This window comes from Oryzias latipes, chromosome 14, assembly GCF_053564925.1.
Source record: "Oryzias latipes strain Hd-rR chromosome 14, Olatipes_Hd-rR_3.1".
NCBI lineage: Eukaryota > Metazoa > Chordata > Actinopteri > Beloniformes > Adrianichthyidae > Oryzias > Oryzias latipes.
The window spans coordinates 13411657-13430000 of NC_136250.1; the positions used below are offsets into that span (position 1 = coordinate 13411657).

The 18344-nt window shown below is 40.4% G+C and overlaps 1 protein-coding gene and 1 long non-coding RNA gene across 3 annotated transcripts in view; one reads left to right on the forward strand and one right to left on the reverse strand.

Moving 5' to 3' along the window:
• cblb (Cbl proto-oncogene B, E3 ubiquitin protein ligase) overlaps positions 1–13856 on the forward strand; it is a 44662-nt gene extending 30806 nt beyond the window's left edge. The window contains exons 10-18 of one of the 2 annotated variants that reach the window (XM_023962412.2): positions 2269–2469; positions 3814–4008; positions 4111–4491; positions 4677–4765; positions 7993–8057; positions 8213–8320; positions 9740–9880; positions 9970–10074; positions 10895–13856. In XM_023962412.2, coding sequence (XP_023818180.1) covers positions 2269–2469; positions 3814–4008; positions 4111–4491; positions 4677–4765; positions 7993–8057; positions 8213–8320; positions 9740–9880; positions 9970–10074; positions 10895–11127 — 1518 coding nt within the window. In that variant the 3' untranslated portion in view covers positions 11128–13856. The remainder of the gene's footprint in view (positions 1–2268; positions 2470–3813; positions 4009–4110; positions 4492–4676; positions 4766–7992; positions 8058–8212; positions 8321–9739; positions 9881–9969; positions 10075–10894) is intronic. The other variant, XM_023962414.2, reaches the window with a different exon arrangement.
• LOC144983784 (uncharacterized) overlaps positions 1–18344 on the reverse strand; it is a 50842-nt gene that overhangs the window by 30994 nt on the left and 1504 nt on the right. The gene's annotated exons all lie outside the window — the stretch shown is intronic.

The window sequence follows — 18344 nt, forward strand, 5'->3', positions numbered from 1 at the left end:
TCCATTTGCCTCAAATTTCATTTAGAGACTTTTAATGTGTTGTTTGGAGGTTTGGTTAGCACGACAGTCTCACATGGGAAACATTAGAAGAGGACTAAACGAAAGAGGAAACTTTGAAATGAAAGTTACAGAAGTCTGAATCAGGATGTGAGTTTATACTGCAGATATTATTATCATTATTTTCATTAAAACTGTCGTTTTTGTGGTTGTGGGCATTATATTTTAAATGTGTAGACTTGTGTGAACAGTCTACAGCCCTGAAGTGACCTGCGGGCACAGACGATGACTCAGCATCTCCCAGCTCTCTGTGTTTGCTGAAGTAAAAACAAATGCTGCTCATCTAATTCTGTCTCTACCCTTTTTGGTTTTCTCCTGTGCAGAACTTCGTTTCGGCTTAGTGACGTCAAAGCCCTTCCCATAATACATTAACATGATTCGTTGTTTTGCCACACTCTGTATAAAAGAGTCTTGGGTCTGTTTTGAGAAATCTGATTGTCAAGAGTGCATAAAGGATGGTTCTGTTTTTCGGCGTTTATGTTGTGCCACATCAGAGATATGGATCACTGGATCCGTTGGGAGATGAGTCACTAACTTCCACCAATGACCAATTGACCAACAAAACTCTTAAGCTACATTAATGCCCTAGGCAACACGCGTTCAAGTGACCGCTTTCGATAAAAAAATCTGTGGTAAAAAAAATCTGTGTTTAAAACTCAAGCGTAGCTTGGTTTCTTTCTAACAGTTTGGGCTCTACGTACGAAATGTGGGTTGAAAGTTAAACCAAGTCAAACTTTGACCAATCGGGGACTCAGATTTGGTAGTGATATATGGATGACATACATTTTAATTCAAAAAAGGGCCAACCTTTGCACCGCTTTGACATTTCAAGCAACTGTAGGTGGTGGACATAGACTAGTAAACAGTAACAAACGAAGTGAACACCATGAAGAATAAGCGTGTTTGTTTAGCAGATTCTTGGTTGGCCTCTAAAGGGAGGAGATGAAAAATCATTAATGGGTCACATGAAGATTTGGGTCACTTCAATGTGCAGTTTGAGCGTAGCCTTCGCTAAAGACGATTTTCAGTTTGACCTTTCTTTTACCATTTAATTGAGGGTTTGAAGAATGTGTGTGCAGATGAGGAAATAGCGACACATCTAGTGACATGAAAACAGCGAGATGTCTGCAGAACCTTCTGCGCTTCTACATTTAGCTAGCGGAATTTGTCAAATGAGTTCTGGCTCTCAAATTCTCGGCCCTTCTCTTCACGGATGGGAATCGGCACCGCTCATAAAGCGATGACGCTTGAGTCATTTCCTGTTAAATGTAACCAGAAGACACCATGTCTTGGTGTGAGGGGTTCTTAGCATTTTCCTCCGTATCAAAGTGCTTTACTTCACAAAAGGGAACTAGTGAGTCAGTGAAAGCGAACACTCCTACAGCAGAATCGTCCCCCGTTTCCCTCACGCTGTCATGTCAGCGGCGGTTCCCTCTGCATGTTAGTCAGCTGAGGTGGAAAAGACATCCTGACTCACAGCTGGTTAATGATCTGGCCTTTCCACATCCTGTTCTTCTTTTGAATGTCTGGCTTTGATCTGCATGTACAGGGGGTGAATGGGGAGGGGGGGCCTCCTATAAATGTTCATCTGTATTCATGCAGACACGCCTAAAAGTCATGCAGACGGAGATTTACTGAGTTTTGTTTTTTACTTTAACTCCACACAAAAAATAGTTTCTAAGTTTTCGATGATCATCATGAATAACTAAGTGTATAATTTATTTAAAAAAAATAGCTCTGCATTGGCCTTCCTGTGCTTGTTGGTGAGCATTTTTGCATGTGACCATCACGACATTCTGGTTTCCGTTTGACATCCCACTCCTTCCCTTTTCCGTGCCTTTTTTGTTTGGATGTTTTACAGACATGCCTGTACATCTGCTCAGAAATCGGTAGGCCAATAGCTGCTGCATAAATGCTGCTTTGTTCTTTTGAGCCTTTGACCTGTGTTGGAAAGCAGCTGCCAAGTGGAGCATGAACATGTGGCCAATGAGTGCTGTCATGTTGCCAAGCATGATCTGCAGCAGTGTGGGACTGCTGCTGAAGATAAAGTTAAATGGGTTCTCTTTGGAGACCTGTAGCAGCTATTTGACATCCTGACTGATTTCTAATTTAACTGAAACACAGCAAAGTTTGAAAGGAGAAGTTACATGACGCTATTTCTTTGGGCTTGTTTTGCATGAAATGCCTCATTACACATGAACGTGCTTACAGGAATCAGATGGCCAGGGTTGTCCCTTCTGCCGCTGTGAGATCAAAGGGACAGCGCCCATTACGGTAGATCCCTTCGACCCGCGAAACGAGGGCGCCAAGTGCTTCTTCCTGGACCGGCACAGCAGCCCGATGCTAGACTTCGATGATGAGGAGGACAGAGAAGACTTTTTGGTCATGAAGGGACTAGCCAACATTAGAAAGGTAAAGCTCTGTGAATGAGAGATTTGCTTTAGTGACTTCTTTGTCCTTCAATAACCCACCAGTAATTTCAGTTGTATGGTATTTCAGTATTTCAGATGTTTAATGAGAAAAAGATAGATATGATGTGTCCTAACTGTAGATGTAGCACTGTTTGAAGGTGTCAAAATACAGCTTTTTCAGAGGATAACATCTCTAATATCTAATGTAACACATTTTTAAAATATAGATGATTAAATTTAAAGATGCTGTCAATACATTTTATTTGGTAAAGGATTTAGGCAAAGATCAGATGTAGAATAGACAGCAATTAAGTTTTTTACTTAATAAATTGAAAACTGATACCTAAAAAAACATGATGGATGAAGCTGTTAGAAAAATAGGTATACTCAGAGGAGCTAACTAACTCAATGGAAACAGCTGTTGGAATTAATTAAAACTACAAAAAAAAACCAGAATTGAACCATTGATCTGATAACAGAAGCTAAAATCACATAAAACAAAAATTTTCATAAGCCAAAACACAACCAAATCATTGATCATTTCAAAGAAATGTGCTACAGTGACGTTTCCTGAGTCATGGCGCCACTGATTTAACCCTTTAACTGCCTGGTCAACCAAACATTTGAACACATTAAGAGAATATATGATCAAAAACATTGATTGTGTGTATTAAGACCCCAAGACAAAAAGTAGCAGAAAAAAAATCACTTTTGTATTGATTTGTCTTAGTTATTAGGTAGTTAATGGGATAACTCATGGTTCTTCTTCATGTTTGATGTTTTTAATTCCCACTCCAATCCTCTTTTAAACTGTTGTAAAAGTGTTCACAGTGGTCTTTAATTATGACTATGCCCTTTTTAGCCAAAACCCCCCAAAAACCTGTCATTTAGTAGGACATAGAGAGCATGCAGAGTAGCAGTAGTTACCTAACATTACCGTTGCAACAACAATGGCGATCAATATTGGAGCCATCCAGTCGAACTGTTTTTAGCCAGATAGCAGTTCAGATGAAGAAAACAAAGAAGTTAATGGATCTGTTTTTCTACAAGTGGATGAAGAAGAATGGAGCGGAAGGAGGGAGCTTCTCGCCTGCTCATTGTATTTTCTATATAACAAAAATGTTCTTTTCAAACTGCGTTTTTTCATCTGCTCCTGATTCACATCAATTTAAATTAAGAAATACTCAGAAATGCAATTTTGAACTTAGTTGTCTGTATATATGTCCTCCAGCATCAGAAAAATACAGTAAGCACATGTTAAAACCACCAGAAACGTAATTTTCATTGGAGTGGGTTTTAAGCACTTAATGAACCAGGAGACTTTTCTTATTATCTTGTTTCACAGCATTGTTCAGAGCGCCAGAATTCCCCTATGGTGTCTCCAAGCTCCTCACCCAGCAGCCAGCATAGGAATATGCTTGGTGGTGACCCCGTTCACAGCAGCCAGCATCTCAGCCTGCCTCCGGTGCCCCCACGACGTGAGCTCATCCAGAAGGGGGTTCTACGCTCCCCTTCTGCCAGTCCCATTGGTTCACCAAAGGTTTGTCATGTCTTCCAGGGGAAGGCTTTAAACTGTAGAGACACTGAAATAGGCTTCTAAATCCAAAACATCAGTGTCATCTTCCTCTCTTCACTTCTCTAGTCTTCGCCAGGCATGTCCAGGAAGCAAGACAAGCCACTCCCAGCCCCACCTCCGCCCCACAGGGACCTACCTCCACCTCCACCCCCTGACCGTCCTCTTCCTATCCTTCCCGAGGCACGCCACTCCTGGGTCCCTGGTTCTTTTTTGTTGTCCTCTCCTCTGTCCTTTTCTACTGGAAAGCTGTCAGATTCTTACCTTCCTCCTGAAAGCCGATGTGCCAAAGATGCCAACATGGCGGACTCCCACAGGGCTTTAGATCCATTCCAGCTTAGACCTGCCAGGTTGCCTCATATAAATGGAAGGCCTCTCAGTTGTCCGCCTGAGAATTTTGGGAGATTAAATCAACGACTGGAGGGAGCGGGAAAGTCAGAATGTCCAAAGGTTAGGCTCAGATCAAATGCTTCTTTTAGCAAGTGGGAACCATGCATTTCCATTAAATTTAGCTAAGCTCTAGAAAGTGAAAAGTTCTGTGTAAAACTGACTTAAAAATAGTGTCAAATGCATCTAAAGCTTTTTGAATTGTTTTCATTCAATAATTGTTTGCTTTTTCTTCTTCATCTGTTCAGGTCTTTGCTAATGATGTGCCAGTTGCCGATAGCGATGACGTGGTTCTCTCCCAGAACTCACCTCCACGCTTAGTTTGTGTAAGCCAGACGTGAGTATTTGGAGATGCACACTCAGTAAAAACATAATGACATTCACCATTGTACAATAGTTTGCATTTTGGTAGAATATTTAAAAGAGGATCCAGTAAATCCACTCAATAAAAGGCATTTAAACAACAAAACAACTTTCATACCATCCCAGCATGCAAAGTAGAATATTAATTGATGCCCTTTTTGTGGTTCACAGTTTTCAACAGCTATATGAAGATATGAAGTTCCTTTTAAGTCGTCTGTTAATTTATACAACTGGGGTTACACATGTGTTACATATATATGATCCTCAAAACTTTCTGTTTTTAGGAGTGTCACCTTTTTTTTACTACAAACATCATCTTAAATAATGTTGCCAGTTTTTTGTTTTTCTTTTACAAGCTTGTACCTTTGCACTCATTTACAAAAAAATAAAAAAGTGAGACGCGTCTGATTTGCTCATCAACGAATGAGCTTAACCAGCCATCCATGCATTATATTTACCTCCAAACTGGATTTGGACTTTTTTATTTTAACCTTTTATCTTTTCCTATTGGCTCTAACTTCATGTGTATTTTTCGTCTTTCCAGTTAGAAGATGTCAATTCTGTTCTCATGATTTGTTCAAATTTCTTTATTTTTAGCAACATTTATGCATAAACAAAGCGAGGGGGGAAGCTGGTGCATGGTGCTTAGTGTTTTCTTGGCTCATGAAACAAGTTGCTCTTTAAATTCTGCAAGAAAGATCGACCTTTTTAAAAAAAAAGGGAAATGTATCTCCTTGAAATAGCTTTTTTGTCGATTTCTTAATTCTCCGCAAAATGGAGTTTTACCTTTAAAACAACCTGTAGGGGAGCAGGGACATTGCTGGCACATTTTTTATAAGACCACTGAGAAGTTTCTGTTTTATCAGATGTTTTGTCTTTTCAATCACTCCCTTCTTTTCCCCCTGAGGGCTCAGACACAGGAAACTTGTACAAGTGAGGTCTAAAGCCTGAGGGGAATGTACTGGTTCCTAACAGCTTTAAAGAATGATGGCTGAACACATAATAGCCTTTTAGCAGCAGCCAGAATTAGATTAGGTGTTTGTGTGTGTCGGGCTGTAGTGGAAACAGGGGATACAGCTGTTGCTTAGGATGAAGCTGAACCCTTTTGGGGGGAGAAGCTCTGGTTTTGCTGGTGTTGTGAAATGCTTCAGTTTGTGTTTATGCTTGTTTACACATCCCATTAACAGAGAAGCCTCTATGAGTAAATTCTTTAAACACAAACTGATGCTGAAACTCATGTTTCCTTCCATAATTCTCTAACTGGAATATTTAAAGTAAGTGGATAAATTGCATAGAAAATAGGGAAAATGTGTTTTGGAGCTTATTTCCTGAGTTGTAACAATACATCTTAGTAATAAACGTGATATTGTTAAACAGTCTGGTTGTTTTCCTTCAGTACTTTTGTTAAAGACCCACACAGATGAAAATGCTGTTTTTAACAAGTTCTTGTGGCATTTTTCTGAAAAGAGAAGACATGTATTAGATCGTTGTGAATCAGGAGCAGAGAGGAAAATGCAGTTGAAGAAGAGCTTGTTTGTGACGTAGAAAAACACGCTGAGCGGGGCACAAGTCACAGTCCCATTCACACACTGATGGCGGCTCGGCTGCCAAACATTGGTGCCAACTCTCCACCAGAGGGTTCAATGTTTTGCTCAAGGACACTTTGGCATATGGGTGGGCAAGGCAGGAATTGAACCTGCAATTTTCCGATCAGCCCGCCCCCGTTATGTTGATTATGTCTGATCTGAGTTTCTGGGTTATAAATCTGACTGCTATGAGGAAAGCTTAGCCGTGTTGATCCCTTTATAGTGTAGTGCACCTTTCTGGTATGCAAAAATCGGCTCAGGCATGTTTTCAGGAATACGAACCGTTGGCTGGATGCATTCTTTACGGTCATTAAGTGGGACGTCATGAAGGCAGCAGCAGAAGTGTAGGCTTCATTTGGACACTTTGAAACCTCAAAAAGGCTTAAATTTCACACCCGAGCTCCCTCTGCAGATGTCAACTGCACTTTGAAGCAACTCCTTAACTGCTAGTGTCAGACTTTCAACCGTTTCAGGAATGCTACTATAAATCAACAGTGACATCTGGTGGAGAGGCCAGGGATAGCCGTCTGACTCTTCCTCCCTCTGCTGCGGTCAGCATCTCTGAACCCAGATCTCTTCTCAGATTACACAGATGTGCCATTTCTAATGGCACGCAGCTGTCCTGAACTGCAAAGACCATAATGTTTTTGCAATTCTCCTTTCTTACTACACTTCTGAGTGAAAATTTTGCCCCTGCCACATGCTCAATAACTCATCAAAATTTGCTAGTCAAATGAATTTTGTGTGTGGAGTAGGACAACCCCCACCCCCCCCCCCCCCCCATGACAAAAAGATGACATCACAGCGAGCAAATATGTAAAAAAAAAAAAAGAATATGGCCAAAATCTCTTATTGAGCTCAAAACAATAGTTCAAAATTCACCAAAAAAACCAAAACATGCATGTTGGAAACATCCAGAGGAATCCGTGACCAGTATTAAAATGATTATAATAAAAGAAATAATGGATTTGATTTATCTACGCTTTTCCACACGCTCAAAGCGCTTACAGTGTCTTCATTGTGTCCATGTGTCACTGCTCATTCATACTTGGTGATGGCCCCAAGACCTTTGACCCCAGAAAGAGGCCGCCATCTTGAGTTTTCCCCCCAAAAAACTTCACCTGTAGTACCAGCTTCAATCTAATGTCTTCTAATTCCTTTAGCACCAAATGGAAGCTACTTTAGAAAAAGTGTTGGTTTTAAAATGAGTAGGTTTTGAACGGCGTTACCATGGCGAGCTCCCAGTGTTGTTTCCATGCTCACATGTTTTTATTGGAATTTTGTGAAAATGTTATACAAATATCTTTGGCTCAAGCTAAATGAAATATATAACACATGGTGAGATGAACCTATTAGGAATGTGGGCATGTAAAAAAAAAAACAACCTCTGTTTGACATGGAAATCCAAGAATTTACTTTTGTTGAAATTTCTTTAAAAAATTTAAGCATCTGATTGTCACTCCCTGGTGTCCAAAAACTAAAATGGTTGCTATAGAGATAAAACCAACAGAAAAGTCACCGTTTTGAAAAAAGTGTTTTGTTTTTTTTATTTGTTACGTGCACCTCTAACTTTCATTTTGGGGATGCAAACCAAAACTTATTTACTTTCATGCAGACCCATGGACAACAATACTCCAGAGTCCCTAATGCAGCAGGAAAAGCCCAAATCCCCCATGTCCGGTGAGCTCTTTTCTTCTTAGATTAAGGACATCTTTAGTGTTAGGTATTTAGTTTAAAAACAACATCCAGTTTTTCTTTAATTGGTAACATTTAGTAGGAGCGTTAACCTTCTGAGGAATCTTCTAAGAGTGACTTTGTGGTGATTGAATCTGCAGGTCGACGAGCAGAACCAGCTGGACCGTCAGTTTCTGGGGGAGCGCATGCTGGCCCCTGTACCTTTAACATAACCCACTCTGACTATGACACTCTTCTTCCACTTCACGGTAATGTCCAGGGATGAATTTAAACTCTTAGCTCTCCCGTCAGAGCCTGGCCTGTTTCTTTGAAGTTCACATACATTTGACTTGTTTTAAAGTATTTGTGTTGGAAAGTAAAGTGTTAATAAAGCAATTTTTGATGGCTTCCAATAGGGTTGTGCCGATCGTCCATCGTGATGGGTGAGTGACATCCCGATGGAGAGACACCATCGTGATGCCACGCCCCCGCCACGCTGCGAGTCGACACCATAAGCCGCGGTTACATGTGAAACATATCTTGACCGGATCAATGGTCGGATTAGAATCCAACCGTGTACATGGTTCCAGAAAAATGTTTTCAGAATATAACAAACGTTCACATGGGTCACACTTTCGGTCGGAATAAATCATTTGCACATGCGCAGTAGGGTTTGAAAAACCGGAAGCGGATATCAGTTCCGCGAGCGGCTGTTTTTTTCTCAAACTTTATTGAATGTAACAATTCAGTACAAAACAATGTTGCCGAGCGGCTATATACATTGATATGTCAGCTCGGTAATATACAAGACGATCTTCTAAACGTGCTTTTATTAATGTTACGATTATTATGAAATGCCTGTTCGCTCATCGTTTTATTTTTAATCCGTGTGGTCATTGCTTTTTCTGTTGAAAAATGGAGCCGGACAGAAGCCAGAATTAGCAGTATGCTAACACGGGCTAACAACATTAGCTTTGGGTGGTGCTGCAAACTGCATCTTGGCTGCATGTAAACATGTGGGAATAACATCAGCCTTTATTTAGTCGGGACACGACTCGAAACACAAATCCATGTGATTGTTTGAACGATTTCTAGGGACTGAGCGGCCTTTCAGCTTTGAAGCTCACACCGCCCCAAAGCGCTGTGTGTGTGCTCACGATCCTCTGCTCAGACACACACTTTTTCCCCTAGAGCTGCGGAACGGATCGCAGTTTTAAATCTCCCACATACCGCTCACGTAACAAAGCACCCCCCCTTCCCCTCAAACACAAAGCTGTAAATCCGCGCTCCGCCGGTCCACTTGACTAGTTAAGTGCGGGAGCGGACCATTTCTTTTCTATTTTGTTTGTTACTTTTTTTGTTAAAGTCACGTCCCTCAGTTTATGCCGGATAATCGCGGATGAGTCATTAGTTGGGAAATAAAATAAATGAAGTAATAAAGTAAAACAACGAATAGCAATTATATAAGACCGAAATATTCAAAATAGCCTCCCCCCCTGGACGATGACATCGCCCAACCCTAGCTTCCAACCCCTGCCGCAGGGCTTTAGCAGTCAGAACTTGATGCATGAGAAGCTTTTATTGAAACTCTTTTTACATCCACTGTTCAGTCGGTCCACACCCCATAATAAACAGTAAGTTAGAGTGGCTTGTTTGTGCCTCTGATGTCTGCTGTGTTTCCCCATCAGAAAACTCCCTGAACAGCTGTCAGCAGCCTCTCCCCCCTCCTCCCCCTGCACGAAACAGTTTCATTGACGTTTCCTCGTCTTCATCTTCCTCGTCGTCATGCAGCACTGGATCCTTCCCCTCACACTCCATGTTGGCCTCTGGTGAGTCGTCACAGAAGTGCAGCTGTCATTCTGCATCGTGTGGTTTGGAGTTCTGCTGACAGACTTGTTTACCTGCTTGTTCTGTCTAGACAAAGCGTGTAACTTGCACAACAGCTCTGCCCCCCCGCCTTCTTCCAGACGGCCCACAGCTTTTAAAGTCTGTCCAGATTACGACCTCCTCCCTCCTGTTGAAGGTGAATTTTTTTGTATTTTGCTTTTGTTCTCAGCTCTGTTTTTTATTTCTTTATCCATTGTTTTTACATTTGAACAAGTCAGACGACTCGATTCAACAACTTCATACCAAACTCTCTGCAAATGTGACCCAGTTATGACAGCCGATGTCACCTGAGATAAGCACTGATCAGGAAGAAGCCAATCGATAATCCTCTGACTACCCGTACACTGAGAAATACACATACCTCCTTTCAAATCAAGGTCAAACAGGAAGCTGTTATTGAAGCGTTAATCTTTTCTTTTTTTTTCTTCCTCACTTTGGTTAACTGACCAGTCTGTGTGCAATCACACCACTAGTGTCCAACTCCAGGCTTTGAGGACCAGCGTCCTACCTGTCATTGTAGCTTGTCATTGGCAAAACACACCTGATCTAGGAGAGCAGCAGCAAGTATGACAAGATTTCAGAAACCCTCGAGGCGTACGGTCACACACTCCTCACTAATGCGCACCAGGATTCAGTTGCAAGTGAGCTGAGAACCTTGTCTTCAGGAGGACCAGAGGAAAAAACACCAAACAATTCATTTTTATATTTAAAAAAATATATTTTCTATTACAAAACAATGGCTGTTAAAGAAATAAATGTTTTATACAGCACTGAGTGACCTGAGACTGTAGTGAATCAACTGATGCAGGCGCCTGTACATTTTGAGTCATAATAAGTACTTTAACTTTTATCAACACCACCTCCATATCTGTTTGAATTCTCATTTAAAAACCCCTTTTGTTGTTTAATAAAAACATGTTCCTCCTTTTTTTGCTGACTTGGATTCTCTCCTTAAGCTCCAGCCAGGCCTCCCAAGCCATTCCCCAGAAACCTCCCTTCTGACACCCAGCCTGGAAAAGCCCACAGCCCCGAGTCGGACCACGAGGATGCAAAGATCGCCAAGCTGATGGGGGAGGGTTACTCTTTCGACGACGTGAAGCGGGCACTGGTGATCGCTGATTACAAAGTGGACGTAGCCCGCAACATCCTGAGAGAGTTTGCCTTAGTGAACCCGAGACTGAACCTCTAGTCCTAAAGGTTAAATGGGGCGGGAGGGGCTCGTCCATGAAGCTGTGCCTAAAAAAAGGGCTTCTTTTCTCTGCCGGGACTCTGAATGTTGGAGAAATCAGAGCTTCGCGGAAACAGAAGTGTTTTTAAGAGAGATTTGCCTTGAATTGCCAAACAGAGATGTCCATGCACAAAGTGGCTGAAACCAAATGACAGAGGAGATGAAAAGAGTAAATGGTGGATGTGAGGGATTCAGACTTGGAAACAAAAGAGGCTTTTTGTTTACAACAAGCTTTGCCAGTGCTGGCCTCTGGTTTTAAACGCTCCTGTTAGACTCAGGACTGTGTCTGCTTAAAAAAAAAAAAATCTGCTACCGCTGCTATGAAATATTTTACATCCTGTCACTCCCCACTGCTTTAGGGCCTCAAAAATAAGATTTACTTGAGTTTACATTCACAATCAGTGGCTAACCTTTATTTCCTATGCAACCAGTAGGGGGAGCCACAGTCAGCCATTTCTTGTGTCATGCCAACTTTTCCACCTTTGTTCTTAGACAACTTTGTTGATTGGACTGTACTATTCCTCCTGATAGAAGGGGGTGTATTTCCTGTTTTTAATTCAGGAATTTTGGAGTTTTAAGAAGAAATGTGACTTAATCTGCCTTAAAGCAAGAAGGTCATTGTTCTTGGGTGTAATTTCTCTGCATGTTCTTGTGCCTGCAATGGGTTCTCCATATATCCCATGGACATCGACCACGGACAACAGATTTCCATTGATAGAACTGCTGATCGTCTGTTTGTGCGAGTGGTTACCTCTGGGCCCCGGCGACGCCACTCCTGGCAGATGCCGCGTGTTGAGACCTGACAGACTGCTCACTCCGCAGCCTCATCCTCCTGTCTCCACGTCAATTACACAGCCATCATATGGTTAAATGGTTGCCATTCTCCACACGTTTGAGCGATGACTCTTTGGATTTGTTTGATTTGATTTGGGAGGCGCAGGGAGCTGGGCGGCGCCGCCACTGATAGCATTATGTAAAGGTCTATCATTTTACTAGAAAACATGAAAAAACGTGATATCAGCTACAAACGTGCAGTGCAGCAGATGTTAAAACCTCCTTACATCAGAGTCTGGATCAGCTGCATCTCCAACCCAGATGACTGCAAAATATTTACTCTGAAATAGTTCAGTTTTAGCTGTTTGGGTTTTTATTGTCTTATTTATATTTATTTAAAAGTTTTATAGTCAATCTGTGCCAGTAGCTTAAAGGGATTTCTTGTATTTCAGTTTTCTTTTGTCCAAAAGAGTGAGAAGTCATGGTTAAACATGGAGGAGGCGGCGGTCAGAGCTCTGACCTCAGAGAGGAGACCTGAGGCGCGAAACCGCAAACTCCTATGTTGTTTTTAATTTATCAGTATTGGGACGAAGGATTTTGTAGAAACATTGATCTCACCTAAGTCACATAAAAAATGATGATAAGGTTTTATTGAGCTCCTGGCAGTATTTTAGAGTCGAAAAATTATGAATGACTCCGACTTGATCTCATTTTTGAGAAGAAAAAAAAGTTTCAAATTATAATTCTAACCATCTGGCAGTAAAACAATGGCTGCTGATGGCTTTCTAAAAAGAAATCATTCTTCTGATGCTAGAGGTAATCCAATTAATGATGTAGTAACCTTTTCCTTTATTGTTTTTTTAGGATCTTTATAGTCTGGTGCTGACCTCCAAGTATTAAGTTAACAGATCAATTGTCACTGGAGAGCTGAAAATCAGAAACATTTGAATGGAAAATATATGTTTTTGTAAACCAGAGTAGAATTTTAAATAAAATTGTGTGTTTATTTGACGCACACCCAAGAATCGAAACATTTCTCCTAATAATAATACATTCTTAGCAGGTTCTGTCCTGCCTGGTTTTACCTTAAAATACTTGGAATGCAATCTGGTTGCCATAGCTACCTGTCAAACACAAGCATCCATGGGTAGTTTGTTTCTATCATAGGAATGAAAATGAGGCTTTTTGGTGCATGTGAGTGTGTTTGCTATCTAAGGCAGGGTTTTTCTTTTCCTGTTGGCTTTAAAAAATTATTCCACATGAAAGATGAACATGTATTGCCCCGACTGCACACTTTTTCTTCCCGTGTTTAACCAGCTCTTTAGAAGAGCCTACTGCTGTTATTGAACACCTTCATCCCATGGCGTCTTAATGAAGATTCTCTACAGCCAAGACTCACATTGATATGACATTGTCACACAAAGGGCACATACACAAATGTCTAAATGAGAATTAAAAGAATTTTGTACCTTTTTTTTAGGGTATATTTTTAAATTCAAAATATTTTTTTCTAAAAGCATAAAATATCCCAATATCCCAAGCTGCCCAGAGAAAAACTAAGAAGTCATCTAATGTATGTTTTATATATACACACACACACACCCCGGTATATATGTGTGTGTATGTATGTGTGTGTATATACATATTTTATTTTTTTTGCAGGTTAACGTCTTTTCTTTTTTACCTGTGAGCTCTAAAGTGTTCATTCCATCAGGCCCTCTTTTGAAGGGGGTAAGTGGCCTTAAAGGTGTAATCCTTTATATTTTTTATTTGATTTTAGTTTTGTACTAATGTGTTTCTTTTGGCAAAAATGTGACAATGTGTAAAGCATAGAGCAAATTTCCAGTAATTTAAATTAATTCTTTATTCTCTTATGTTATTTACCATAGATGAATAAAAAAATCTCAACTCCTTCATTGTATGTTTCATTTAATGTGTAGATTTTTCCCTGACAGAGGACCTGACCGACTTCAACAAACTGTTACTTTATGCAATGAGCTCCAGGTGAGTCTTCATGAAGTAGAGGGAAGCGGTGTAACCAAAATAAAAGCAAAATATTTTCTGAAATATTCAAGCTAAGAATGATATGCTCATTTTAACACCGCTAACAAAGTGGGAAGCTAAAAGAAGCATACCTATAGGATGCCATTAGGCCTGCACAATATACCGCACATTTATCGTTATCGCAATATCCAGCTCTGCAATAGGCATATCGCAAAAGACTGCGAATATCGCAATAAATCGTAAACCCAAAATGTGTTAAAACAATCTTATGGCAGCTTGACGCTTTTAACGAATCAAATAAATCCCTTTATGCTTTGACCAATCAGATGGACGCTTTCTCATTGTTTACCAATCAGATGGAGGCCTATCATGTTAGATGTTTGTCACCTATGTCAATGAGGGTCATTTGGAGTGTAAGTTTAAACTGTTGCAATGAAATGGGAATGATGTTTTTGGCATTTTTCTATTTTTTTATATACCACAAATTATTTCGTTATCGCAATATTAATCTCTAATATCGCATATCGCAAGTTTTCCTCAAATCGTGCAGCCCTACATGCCATAGATTATTATTTGAAGTTGTTTAATTCTTCTGTACATTCTGGGTGATCTATTCTTAAAATGACATGTTTTGTTAATTTATAAAAAACATTTCTGAATTTTTGACTAATTTTTTGAGGCATGTTTTTTCAGTGTAGTTTTTCTACTCAATGGTTTCGTTTAAAGGCTGGGTATAGGTGGAGATAGAATATGTCACCTCTGCACCTGGTTTTTGAAGGACTCTCTGCTTAACCATGTTTAAACTCAGTGGAAGTGCACCGAGGTTCCATTAGATGTTTCCTCATTCTAATGAAAATGATTGAGCTATGGTCTTCTCGAGACGCAGCATCAGGACATCATCTGGGTTCTTAAATTTATTCCTTACTGATTTTAGCAACACCTGGGATGTTTTCATGAGACAATCTGCAGACAATTTAGCAGGTCTTTCCACCTTTGGGTAGATGTCAAAGAGTTATATTAAAGTCGAAAAAACAAACAGGAAACAAGCATATTATACTAGATAATAAAAAAATAAATGTTTACTTTATTATGTCATTCACAATCTAAATATCTGGATTAATGACTTCATCTATTTTTGTGCTATGGTTGCCAAGAGTGGGTCAGGAAAAGAAAAGAAATCCCAATTATAAATTATGAAAATGGTCAAATAATTGGATAAAACATAAAGATACGCAGTTCAAAAGTTAATATTGCATTTTAATGAATAAAATGAACTTCTGCTTTTTAACTTCCAGCTGTTTTATAGCTCCATATTTCAGTAATACAGACCTTTTTGTAATCTGGGTTTCAGCGTTTCAATACTGCTATATTTATGTATTTTAGTTACCTCATTGTTGTAATTTTAAAAATAAAAAATTTAAATCAATTAAGGGACCTCGCAGGGTTTTTCTCCTCTTTGCCTAACAGTGGATGGGATAGGCTCCAGCAACCTCCTGACCCTGAAAGGGGTTAGACTTAAAAAAACGGGTGGATGGAATTCAATTTAACACTTGAGCTCCTCTTCACTATTCAAAGATGGACTGTTTAAACTCTTACAGACATCCACAGCCTATGGACATCATAGCATATGATGTGATATTTGGACATTAAACTCTGTTTGAGTCCAGCCTGAAATGTCCCTTAATTCCCCTCTGAGAAATAAACAAACAAAGGGTTTTCCCAAAAAAATGCACAGAGATCGGAATTACCCAGACACAGCAATGATGTCACACTTAGAAGTCATGTGACTCCATAAATCGTGCTGCGTTCACAGGCACCTTGTAAAGCGCAGAACCAGTCGTGAAAGGGATTTGTGACTTATACAACATGCCAGAGAAATATGCAACACGTTCACTTGCATTTTTACTTGACATGTTTCCCTTATTGTTAGGTCTACCTTCAGATCTTTTTAGGAAACATAAAGTAGTCTGCTTACATTCACTGTTTTAATGCTTGTGGTTCGCAAACTCTAAAGTCTGTGGGAACCAATCAGCTGGTGGAGCTTTGAGTCGGAATCAAACTGGGTAAACCTGCACAATAAAATAAAAAAAACAGCTTCCTGAAAAGCCCTGAAGTCCTTTAACCATATTTACATTGAAGCCCAAAGTAAATGTTCTTTTCTATTTTCTGTACTTTCAGATACTAAACTCTTAATGGTCTTGTTTGTTTTTGTTTCTTAAAGCACTTCCCATTCACTCCTGCATTTGGAATGTGTCACAAGCAAAGCTGCCTCACCTTACCATAATAAAGATAGTCATCTAATTAATCATGACTACATTGTTGGAGTGTTTGAAGGGTGCCGCCTAAACGCTCTCAAATCTAGAGGTTTACAACGAAAACACTGAAAAAAACTAACAAAATTCAAATGATGAACTAATTTTGTAACAGTTGTGTGTGTGATGTGTGTGAAAAAGACAAATTCTAAACTTTGAAAAGATTTTCCCCGACCTTTTTTCTGTTTAGGTCAGGAAAATGTTTCTGTTCCCTGAAGGCAGGGGATGAGGAGGAGCTTATTGGGCCCTTAACAGGAATAACACCTAGTCCCTGGTCTTCCTGGAATTAGCCTCTCCACACACACACACACACACACACGCGCACACACAACACACTGTTCTACCTCAGCTGTTTCTTAACAGAAGACTCACTACACAATCTCTGCACAGTCTTGACACTTTACGAGGTTGCTACACTTTGCAGCTCATGAACACTTTGCTGGATATACTGTATAGTAGGCTATAGAGTCAAATATTTTATTGCATTTTTTTTAATACTTACTTACTTTAATACTAATACCTTTTTATAAAAACTGTTCTTATACTTGAGACCCACCCCGATGAAAAATGTGTTTTTGGTGTTTTTAACATGTTCTTTTAGAATTTTTCTAATGATGGAGGACATATTAAGAAAATTACGCTCAAAATAGATTTTCTAAGTTTTTCTTTATTCAAATCGTTGTGAAAAACCTTTTAGTAGTGATGTAGGAGCTACAACTAACTAACTAACTAACTAGTCGTAGTAAGACAGAATACATGTGTCTGAACGAGAGGGATCAAGGTAGAAGCGTTAGGTTACAGGGGGCTGAGGTGAAGAAGGTGCAGGAGTTTAAGTACTTGGGGTCAACAGTTCAGTGTGATGGGGAGTGTGGAAAAGAGGTGAAGAGGCGAGTGCAGGCAGGTTGGAGCGGGTGGAGGAAAGTGTCAGGAGTGTTGTGTGACAGAAGAGTGTCAGCAAGACTCAAAGGAAAGGTGTACAAGACAGTGGTGAGACCAGCTCTGCTCTATGGGTTAGAGACGGTAGCAGTGAGACAGAGACAAGAGGCTGAGATGGTGGTAGCGGAGATGAAGATGTTGAGGTTCTCCTTAGGAGTGACCAGGTTAGACAGGATAAGGAACGAGTACATCAGAGGGACGGCTCATGTTGCCTGTGTTAGCGACAAAGTCAGAGAAGCCAGACTGAGATGGTTTGGACATGTTCAGAGGAGGGATAGTGGATATATTGGTAGAAAGATGTTGGAGATGGAGCTGCCTGGCCGGAGGGCAAGAGGACGGCCAAAGAGGAGATACATGGATGTCTTAACAGAGGACATGAAGTTGGCTAATGTTAGGGTAGAAGATGTTCATGATAGCGTGAGGTGGAAAAGGATGATTCGCTGTGGCGACCCCTGATGGGAAAAGCCGAAAGAGAAAGAAGAAGTAGGAGCTACAACTAAAAGCCACAGTCTACCTACCTGTAGATCCATATACATTTTCGTTTTCCTTGTCTAAGTTGGCATCTGACTCAAAACTCTGCGGCTGGATAGCTCCAATATTGCCAACAGATTGATGATGGGAAGTGAGAGCAAGCTTACTCCCCGCCATTGGTCCCACTCACATCTCAGAGGCAAATTTTAAGGAACCACTCTGCAGAAGCCATGTTCTTATGGAGCCCGTGTCCTGACATTAAAAAATTAAAATATATCTTGTTCCCACGAAATACTATTCCGTTCCCACAAGATAATATTGCGTTCCCACAAGATACTATTGCGTTCCCTCGAAATTATTAACTCGTGTGAACGAAATATCGAATTCTTTCGAACGCAATCATTATTCACGTCATAAGTCATTCATAAACACGGATATGCTCTCTGTCCGGCCGCAAAAGCCGCTTTCAGCGGTAACTTCCGTGTCTCTGTGACCCACATTTGTTCAAGAAAGGAAATAGAAAAACAAGAATGAACCGGACTTAGCTTTTAACTCCTAGCATTACAAACATGGCTGTGAGCAATATCCCGTCATGCATCACACATACCCAAGATGCATTACGGCCAATCACCGTGTTCCTGTAACTGAGGTGTAACAACAAGACCAATGATTGGCTGATCG